General features: G+C 35.5%; 1 protein-coding gene and 1 long non-coding RNA gene across 2 annotated transcripts; one reads left to right on the forward strand and one right to left on the reverse strand.

Annotated features, from left to right (window-relative positions):
• The first annotated feature begins 335 nt into the window (after positions 1 to 335).
• LOC110710733 lies at positions 336 to 966 on the forward strand. The gene is made up of 2 exons (XR_002509198.1): positions 336 to 502; positions 763 to 966. It is a non-coding gene; the product is annotated as an uncharacterized LOC110710733 (long non-coding RNA).
• Positions 967 to 4,722: 3,756 nt separating this feature from the next.
• Positions 4,723 to 9,953, reverse strand: LOC110710700 (ERBB-3 BINDING PROTEIN 1). Its single transcript, XM_021889034.1, has 10 exons — positions 9,764 to 9,953; positions 9,449 to 9,589; positions 9,265 to 9,349; positions 8,771 to 8,920; positions 8,509 to 8,662; positions 5,939 to 6,154; positions 5,703 to 5,839; positions 5,527 to 5,618; positions 5,214 to 5,393; positions 4,723 to 5,085 (listed from the first exon to the last, which is right to left on the reverse strand). The coding sequence occupies exons 2-10, from the start codon at positions 9,537 to 9,539 to the stop codon at positions 5,003 to 5,005; spliced, it is 1,188 nt and encodes a 395-aa protein (XP_021744726.1). The 5' UTR covers positions 9,540 to 9,589; positions 9,764 to 9,953; the 3' UTR covers positions 4,723 to 5,002.
• Positions 9,954 to 10,394: the final 441 nt, after the last annotated feature.

A 10,394-nucleotide genomic window follows, 5' to 3' on the forward strand; every position in this document is an offset into this window, starting at 1 on the left:
GAACCCGACCCGAAAAAAGTGGGTTAGGGTTGAGTTTTTCGACCCGAAAACTTAAATGGGTCGACACGAACCCGAACCCGAAATTAAATGGGTTAGGTTAAGGTTGAAAATCTCAACCCGAAAACGAACCACTTAACCCGAAATAAATTTCAGGTCAAAATCAGGTCGGGTCAACCCGAACCCGACCTGATAAACTCGAACATTATACGGTATAATAAAAAATAAAAAAAATAAAAAAAATAAAAAAAAAAAACTGATGGTTTAAAATTCATCCCAAGCCCAAATATGTAACTAGTATCTAAAACCCTAAAATCCTTAATGCCTCCTCCTCACACAATCAGTCGTTTAGGCTCTCTCCTCCTCCTCCTTTCTCTCTTCAACTCTAAACTCTTGAAAGTTGAAACCTCCAATCCAAATAAATTATTCTCGGTTTTTCCCATCCTTAGATCTTCCTCTCCTTCATAATTTAAGTGTTTAAAGATTCACCACTTCAACCTTCAAGGTAATTGCTATTTTGAATTTTGCTTTTATACGATTTTTTGGTTGTTTAGATACGAATCTTGCATGTCTGTTGTTGTTGTTTTTCTTTGCTATTCAAAGCCTAATTTTGATGTTGTTTGTTGTTTTAGTTGTTATTCAAACCATAATTTAATTATATGGTATTGTATTTTTTATTTTAATTGATGTTTGTGTTTGTTATATTATTGTATTGTTGGGATTGAGTACTTTATTATTGATATTTGCTTAAATTGTTTTTATCAGATTTGGATCCTTACACGCCACAAACATAGCCTCTGCTTCAGCTTGCTTCAAGTCTCTGCTTCAACTTGCTTCAGCTTGCTTCAACATTGTACATTATTTGAGAACTATGTTGTATAAAGTTTGTAAAAATAAAAAATAAAAAACATTGATTGATTTTGAATTCTGATTTGTTATTTATTTAGTATACTATATTTTTGTATCTAATCTTTAATTAGACTTGCTAAATAACTTAATTTAAAAATCAGGTTATATTCGGGTTGAACCAAACCCGGCTACTATCAGGTCATTTTCAGGTCAAAATGACCTGATTTAAACCCAAATAAAAAAATCAGGTCAATTCAGGTTACTTTCGGGTTAACCCGAACCCGAAAATATCAGGTTCAGGTTGGGGTTCTCAACCCGAAAACTTAAATGGATCAAGTTCGGGTTGAGGAGTAGCTGACCCGAAATCAGCTGACCCGAACACGAACCCGACCCGACCTGATCCATTTTCCAGCCCTAAACCTCGTAGATAAGTCCCAAACCTTCTAGAAGCTTCCAGCATTTTCCACACTTTTTTCCATCAAAAGTCGTAATTCGACATCTGAAAAAGCGACACTTTCATGGTCTTCATTGGCCAAAATATGATGGACCCCTCAAATTTGGACTTTGTTTGAGCCTCCAAATGGCCTATTATTGCATTACTATCAAGTAGGTGTTCACTAGTATTTCAAGGCATATACAAAATAAAGCTCTATAGGGAGAAGTGTGCTACTGGCAACCAAGGGCATTAGGGCAAGGCCACGATTATGCCTTGTTTTCTAGTGACCCTATTGAGGCAAATATTGTTCTTTGCCAACAAGTTAAATATTATACTAGTTCTAGAGTATTATATTAGGGGGGTGCCCCTCGAATTATTGATTTCAAATATTGATAACCTTGTTAACATAACAACACAAACAATAATAAGGAAGATTTCCCAAACAAAGTAAAACAAGTTAGATTGCTTAAAGAAACGAGTAGATAAACATATGACAAAATATACAAATGCATTTCATTACTTAAAGGATAGAGTCAGGTCTACAACTGTATAAGTTGAAGGAAGGAAAGGTTACCTCCATGATCATACAATTAGAAAAGTCGAACGATAATCAATACATGTTAAGGGATAAACTAAATTATCGTTTGGCTACTAAGCCAAGGGAAACTACGAACGCTAAGAAGAAAGATTAAAAGAAATGAAATGCTTGATATTGATTGATAAACTGATGTCCTTCTTTCGATCCTCACGCTTCTATTTATATGCAAATTGGAGCGGTTATGACTAACTCCCATAATGTCGTGTAGTTATGTTTCTTGGCACCAACTCTTTTCAAAAATTAAAATACTCATTTGCCTTCAAACCGGCTTTTGTTCATTTGACCTTGATAAGATGTTTGCCTGATTCTTCTTATTTCCTTGTCGGTTCAGCCCGAAGGCCTTTTGCTGACTCTAAGACCCAATTACTTGGTCAAAGTCAAAGAAGTAAAAAAAAAAAAGTCAAATATCTTATTTTTTGGTGTAACAGATCCAAATGACGCCTACCCTTGGTGTGGGAGATGATACGTGATATACTGACATATAGCTGAGATGATGTTTTCATTCATTGGAGCTAATGTTTTTTGGTTTTTTTTTGGAAATTTTATCTAGAACTACCCTAAAGATAGGGTCATTTGTGAACAACTACCCAATTTTTTTTATTTGTTTAGAACTACCCACAAGTTACAAAACGTTTGGGTAACACTACCCATTAACGTTTTCCGTCCAATTAAGACGTTATTGGGCCCACTTTTTCACTTTTCCCACTTAATTAACTCCCCTAATTACCTTCTTTCTTCTTCCTAATTAACTTCGTTCCTCTCCATTCTCACTCAATAATCCAAAAGATTATACTCAATCAATTGAACACAAATTCTCAATTATTCAAGTAATGTTTCACACTTTCCTTTTAATTCATTGTTTATTGTATTTGTATACAAGTTTTAATTGAACGCAATTAACATAATTAGGGTGTAAATTAGGGATTCGGATTAGGGTTTATGGGTTCAAATAAATTTGGGGGTTTTGATTTCTAGGATTTAGGGGTTTAATTGAGTTCTAGGTTTCACTTATTTTGACTTTGAGAATGAATTCAATTGCACTTTAATTACTAATTGGTCATTGCAGTTGGTAAGATGTCTAATTGGCCATTGTAATTGATAGGATGCCTAAATTTGGGGGTTTAAATTTCTAGGGTTTAGGGGAAGTTAATTAGGGAAGAGGGAGAAGGTAATTAGGGGAGGTTAATTAGGGAAGAGGGAGAAGGTAATTAGGGGAGGTTAATTAGGGAAGAGGGAGAAGGTAATTAGGGGAAGTTAATGAAAGAAGAGAGAGAAGGTAATTAGGGGAGTTAATAAGTGGGAAAAGTGAAAAAGTGGACCCCATTAACGTTTTTTTGGACGAAAAACGTTAATGGGTAGTGTTATCCAAACTTTTCTTAACTTCTGGGTAGTTCTTAACAAATAAAAAAAAAAAGGGTAGTTGTTCACAAATGACCCTATCTTTGGGGTAGTTATAGACAAAATTTCCTTTTTTTTTTAGTTTGTTTGTTTTACACTTTATGTTCTTTGGTTTTATGTTTGATGGTCATTAGATGTATAAGTGTGTGCGTACGTTTTCACAATCCAATTATAAGTCTCAACTTATAAATATTGTAGCCATTGTTTAAATGTTGCTCTCAAATTACAAACTGTAGATTAAAAACCGTTGTATTTATCTTTTCTTCAATCTTGGATCTTCCTTTTGCCCAGTACATCTACTCCTGCATACAACAAGTCCAAATATGGAGAGAATTTGGATCGATCACTCGATCTTGCTCGATGATTAAGCAACTTGATGGTTGTTCTTCGGTACATAACCTTAATTAGCTAATGTGCTTTTTTACACATGATCCCAAGGAGACTCTTCATGCTAAATTAAAAATACATTCGTTGTGTTCAAGGTACCATTGTTTTATGGGTTACTTGTTTTCTTTTCATACATGGTTGATCACTTAAAGTGATGTTGATTGGGGTGAGTTTTCTTACATGCACCATCCAACTATAGGTTATTGTTATTTCATTGATTATATTAGCCTAACTTTTGTATAATTAAGGATATCTAGCCCCAAGTTACTTCATCTATATTAATTAAATTGCTCGCATTTGTTCCTACAACCATAGTCCACCTATTTTATTTGCTAATTAGCGCTTTGGGTGGAATTCTGGAGAATTATTTCACATAACATAGATATCTAGATAGACTTTAACAGCACACTGATTGATCCTCGTTAGTCTTCATTTATACGTCCATTGAGCTCCTGCAGCAGCTCACGCAAATCTTCTTCTTGCTTTGAGCTTCACCCAACTAATTAGTACTTTTCTTCGCGCTTTTGAGTTTCTCACATGTCTCTAACGAATGGCTTTCCAATCTGCATTTCCAATGTGACGACATATTTAAGTGTCACAGAATAATGAAATATTAAGGGTTAAACCAATTAATATCCCCTCTCCTTGCATAAACAGCACACAGTTAAAAGAAAGCTTGCAATACAAAGGCAAAAGGACATTAATGGCCTAACATTCGGGAAGACAGGTACTTCAGCTACTCATTGTGCAGAAAATCTATAAATAAGTGTTTTCCGGCATATTTCCCACAGCCTTTTGTAGGCGTTAGTGTTACTTGTAAATCATTCAGTAGCAATGGCTTACGAACTTTGTCTAGTAGCGAAATCCTCAATTGGCAAAATGCAAGTATTACACTGTAACTATACAATCACGACGAAATTGTGACCAAATCACTGTAACTATACAATCACAACGATATTGTGACCATATCACTTCCATCACATCATGACGCACCCCAATCACTCCAAAATTCAAGCAGAAATAGAGCCATGAGTTGATTCAAAGGCAATGCAACCGCTAAAGACGGACATTTATCATCTAACCTCCTGAATCATACTTCCAAATCCAACTGATAAATAAAACATAGAATGCTAAACATAAGCTCACAGTCAACCAGAAAAAGCCCCAACACTGTATCAAGAAAAATTCATTTTGTGGGCCCAAACCCAGAACTTTACACAGGTGAGAGGCAACATAAAATATTGAAGATCAACATCTAGCATGTTTAAGTTGCCCATCAAGCAAATACAAAAGAGAATCAACAAGTAACAAAATTTGAACCAACATTTTTTGACTTTTCAATTTTCAGCAGTTGCGCCATTTGCATCCATGGGCTCTGCATCAGCTGACTCTTCGGCACCAGATTTCTCACCCTTCTTGGCTGAAATAATAACAAAATCAGAGTATTTTAGATTTCCAGATAAAAAAATTGCCTGACATAAGCAGAAAATTTTCAGCTATATATTCCCATGGCATCAGCCTGTTTCCTTCCCACGTCACATTCCTTACCTTTCTTCTTTTTACCACCACCTTTCTTCTTTGTCTTTGTTCCCAATGCTAACCAAGCTTTGATTTCAGGGTCGTCAGTTGATTTAGTTGGCTGCAATTCTTGCAAAGGATATGATGTTACACGGTCTGATCCATTTGGCATGAGAAGAACAGTGAATTTTATGTGAGCAACATAATCGCCTGCATAGTCCAACACATATAACTAGTCAGTACAAGACATAACATAAGAAAAAACCATAAATACAAGCAACAACGCACCCAGTGATAAGAGGCATCAGATAGCTGCATTCAAAACCCAGAAGAGTAAACTTACCAGGCTTCTCATACAGAACAGGGTAGGGTTGCAAGAGGTCGTGATTGACACATTCTACTAGTCCAAGGCGAGCCCTCTTCTCTTCCAATGCCCTATTAGATATAACCAACTATACATCAGAGTGATTAGACCAATCATTGGCACAGGCAGATATCAAAATGAGAATCAGTACAGACCTTGCTGTGAATGGCATTATTGGGAATTTCTGATTGATTTCACTTAAGATAAATCTTGATGCTTTCATTTTCAAATGATAGTTCTTGTCCACAGCTCTTTTGTATATAGTTGTTTGCTTCTCATCCAACATTCTAGGCTACAATCACGAACATCAACCATTAGAATAAAAGAACCATCCAAAGTAGTTTTCAAGATCCAAACTCAGTCTACCAGAACAGAATTTTCAAATCATTACCTTTCCTTCACCCGTACTAGCAGCTATATCAACAGAATAGACTTCGTTCTCTTCAAATTCAGCATCATCAACTCTCATATCAGGAGTTGATACACTCAACACCACCTTGTTTCCATCAATCACAAACTGTTTCATTTGGTGACTAAGAACACCTTCAACAATTTTACAGTCATACGCGGCAGCAACTTTCTGGATTGCTTCTGTTACATCTTTATTCTGTTGCAACAAAAAATTGTAGTAAGAACACCACTAACAAAAAGTATTATCAAGTTTTTAAGGAACCAAACAGATCAGAGCAAAAGAATAGACAAAATGCCACATAATTCGTTTTATAGTAATCTACAGTTCCAAATTAATTTAGAGCTACAAACATTATGTATTCCAATTTGTTTAAGCATGAGGTGTAATATGATTTCAACAAGGAGTTCCACATATACATGGGTTTTAAAAAAGAATTAAAACTCTGATTAACAAATTAGGCACGTATGATGGACAATATATCGTCAAGGCTACCAAGCTAAGTGAAAATGCAGGAAAGTTGCTCTATCAGTGTAACTATGACATTTAAGCTTCATTGGACGATAATCCATATAGCAAAGGCTTTCTTCATCATATAGAGCAAATACATTAACATAGCTTGGTTGCCATCATAACAAACTGCTGCATGCGAAGGTGATTGAATTTGCACTAAGCAGTAGCACAATCTTTCCACATCAACACAAATGACAAGACTACATAAATACGAAGTGGCTCCTAACCTCTTCACAAAAAAATAACTTTGCAAGAAACAGAGACGTTGAACCACTCCTATGCTGCCACAAGACCCCAGCAACTTAAGCTCACATATGTAGGCTTAAAATACAATAAAAATATAAAATTAAGAGCAGGAATAAAGAAAAATGACACGATGCTCCATCAGAGTAACTATGACTATATTAAGCTTCATTGGACCAAAATCCAAATAGCCAAAACAATTATCATCACGCAGAGCAATCACGTGGGAAGAAATACTTGTAAAAATGAGGAAAAGATGCTGCCAAAGAAGAAATAAATTTAAGACCAAATGCAGAATTTATCAAATTTTAAAAGAGGTAGGCAATAATTTAATGAAATTATTTCAAGAACATTGAGGAAAATAGAACAAAATAAATAAATTTCTAAGGACTCAAAAATACATATGAGCTTTGTAATTGAAGGCCAGAAAATTTCAACTTTAAAGTGATACATTGCCCATTAGGGGACTCGGCCCAATAAAGCACATTGATAGTGATGTCATTTGTATAGATATATAGCCAGGGCAAGGAAGAATAAAACAGCACAAGTAAACTGTTTCAGGACACCTTGCATTAAACAGGAAACCATTGGCAACAGGAAACTGGTTATCAGCAAGTAAGAGAATCACAACCTCGGCAAAGTTGCTCCACCCTATCTTGTGAAAAATAACTCAATTGTTCACTCATAGAAAACAGTAAAAAGGTAAAGACTGGTGAGCTCTATAGTTGAAAGCTCTCAGATGAGGTTACAACTAGAGATATAAGCGCAATATGATCCAAAGTTGCAGTCATCTATATAGTCTATTTTAGGCACATAATCACTTGTACACATGTAGCCACAGTAAGGCCTAGAGATACAGATGCAATATGATCCAAGGCCTCACATATGGCAGCATAATATGGGCAACATGAAAGCAGGTGATCAGCATGCAAGACGTTGATCACCTCGGCGATGTTGCCCTTATTCCACAAGGGGATGAAGACTAGAGCCTGCCCCTCATGAGGCTGGAGATGCAGAAATTGTCAGTCTCATCATAAGTAGCAGGACGTTAGTAACTTCCATAAACAAAAATTACAAACCAGCCACAATTGGGAATCAACAAGATCACTCCACCCCTGTGAAGCTACCTTTTCTACAAAGCAATCATAACATGAATGAAGATACATGACATCATTTTCAAGAGCTGTTTTGACTCACATGAGCTAAAAATCTTAAATCAATGTCTCAAATCAGCTGATTGAATATCTGTCTAAATGATTGTGCATAATTCACTTCAACAAAGAAAACATGTCAAAAGGGAGGGAGCCACATTGCTGACAAGCAAATGAGGTTAGATCTTCCTGTCAGTGTAACTATGACAAAAAAAAGCATCATGTGGATTTTTGATCCATAGCTTCTTTAAGTTTTCATCATACAGGGAACAGACTGAAGAGAAGGCAAGCCCAGAATTCTAATTGCATTTCAAATAAATAGCAAACATTTTTTTGATGCAAGCCATAATAAACAGAACACTTTGAGGCAAACTTATATGGTATGAGGTCCCCGGCTAGCTCAATCTCATTTGATATAACTTATCTTGCACTTACTTTGTTTTCAAAGTAACTTCTTAACCTCACATACGAGGCATTATTAACAGGAGCACAAAGCAACAATATTGACAACATTTCTATGGCAATACCAATAACAAACTAACACAAATTATAAACTCAAGGTCATGAAAATTTAAAGTCAACAGCAACACATTATTGTTTTACTGAAGTTGACAATAACAGAATGAGAAAAGGCAAAGATCATACCTTCTTGCCAGGCCTCACAAGCCTCAAAGCAACTTCAGCAGCAGTGTTGGTTGCTGCAAGAACATCAGCTTTTCTGCCAGTTACCGGGCCTTCTTGAATGACATGAGTGTGTGCGACAACAGCAATAAAGCCATCAATGTGACAACCCATATCACTGCAACAAAACAATCATCCAACACTCAGTACTCAATCAAAAAGCACTCGTTAAGTTTATACATAAACCCGATTAATTGAAAAAACAAATACACATTGAAAACCTTACATTTTCACTAAATCACCTTCTTCGAGCACTGAGTCGTCACTCGCAAGGGGTGAAAAATGACAAACAACATTGTTGACAGATAAGCAAGTTGGGAAAGCAACACCTCGTTCAATCTTCTTTTTCACATTCTTGTACATGTTAGCAGTTTGCCTATACATCATAAACAAACACCATTCAAAACAATGCATAGCCACTCAAAGACCTATTAGGTATCATTGAAAAAACAGAATAAAACCCAGACATTAAAAGTCTACAAACAAAACCAACATTGCAACCAAGGATGATAACCTCACTTTCAATCAAACAAAAATTTCCAAAAAAATTAAATTAAAACCCAAATTAATATATTCAAACCCAACCCATTATTGGAGATAAGTAATTAAGCCAAAAAGGTCAAATTTTTAGTGAAAATGCTTCAAAGTTTTAATGAAATATTGAAAACAAACTTCATAAACCATTGTATAAGTACAAAAGAAATGGATTAAGAATCATACTCTCGGATAAAATTATCTCCTTTCTCACAAAGGTCAACAATTTTAGCTTTGGGCTTGCATTCTGCGACAACTAGCTGCAAAGCTCCTACGAAAACAAAAAATTGAAAAAAAATAATCTCACATTTCAGATTGAAAATCATCAATAAATCATAAAAATAAACAAAAATGAGATGAAGAAAATTACTGTTGACAATGTCAGCAGCGCTCTTGTATTTGGTGACAACTTCAGGATAGCTAAGATCCAGCTCCTTCTCCTCTCTCTCATCGTCCGACATGATTCTTCAACAATCTAATCAAAATGTTTATCGCTTTCGCTTGAAAATAACTGAAACAATCAAAAAATAATTCAAAAAAACAATCAAACACTGTTTTGCAATCAATCAATTAACAGATGATACGAATAATCTGGTACAGAACGAAATAACGAAAGAGGGAAAATCGAAAAATTAGGGCAAGGATGGAGAAAAGGAAAATTAGGGTTTATGAGAGAGAAAAATACCAGGAATAGGGGAAAAATGAAAATGGATTTGGATTGTGCAGCGGAAGAAAGAAGAAGATAGTTAGGGTTTTAAGGGGGTGAGTGTTTTAGAGGGTGTGTTGGTGTTGGGGTTTTATAAAGAGAAGGCCCACTACTATTCTTCTCTCCGTTGCCTGTCCTTCTTTCGCAAGCGCCACATTCTTACCTTGGGTTTTTCTTCTGCCTTCAATGACTCCAATGTTTTTTACAATTTTTTAATTTTCAATTTTTTGTGACAATTTTCTTTTTCTTTTTTTTTTTTTTTTTTTTTACAAATTTTTTAAATTTTATTTTACAAGTTGATGATTTTGATCATAAAATATATAGGTATTGGGTAGGTTTTTATATAGAAATGGTAGCTGGGTATGATTTCACAGATTATGTATTTGTATATGTCATAATTGGAGTGGATATAGTATTGTTTCGGGGTTTTCTGATGTCCCGCGGGAGAGTTACAATTCCGAGACTGGAACCGGACGCCTGTACCTGCAAAACAAACGGATGCTCCGGATGATTGGAGATCCGCCTCCGACGGTCAAGTTAGTACTTGATTAAGGAGTAATTAATGCGGAAATTAAAGTGATTGGGTCTCTCTAGGTGAGAGTGTTTAATG

This window comes from Chenopodium quinoa, unplaced genomic scaffold, assembly GCF_001683475.1.
Source record: "Chenopodium quinoa cultivar QQ74 unplaced genomic scaffold, ASM168347v1, whole genome shotgun sequence".
NCBI lineage: Eukaryota > Viridiplantae > Streptophyta > Magnoliopsida > Caryophyllales > Amaranthaceae > Chenopodium > Chenopodium quinoa.

Bases quoted from the DNA above. Each gene is read 5' to 3' on its own strand.
- LOC110710700 (XM_021889034.1), bottom strand. From the start codon at position 9,539: ATGTCGGACGATGAGAGAGAGGAGAAGGAGCTGGATCTTAGCTATCCT. The intron at 9,350-9,448 runs GTAATTTTCTTC...TTGTTTTCGTAG, and splicing joins CGCTGCTGACATTGTCAACA to GAGCTTTGCAGCTAGTTGTC. The intron at 8,921-9,264 runs GTATGATTCTTA...TATGATGTATAG, and splicing joins GGAGATAATTTTATCCGAGA to GCAAACTGCTAACATGTACA.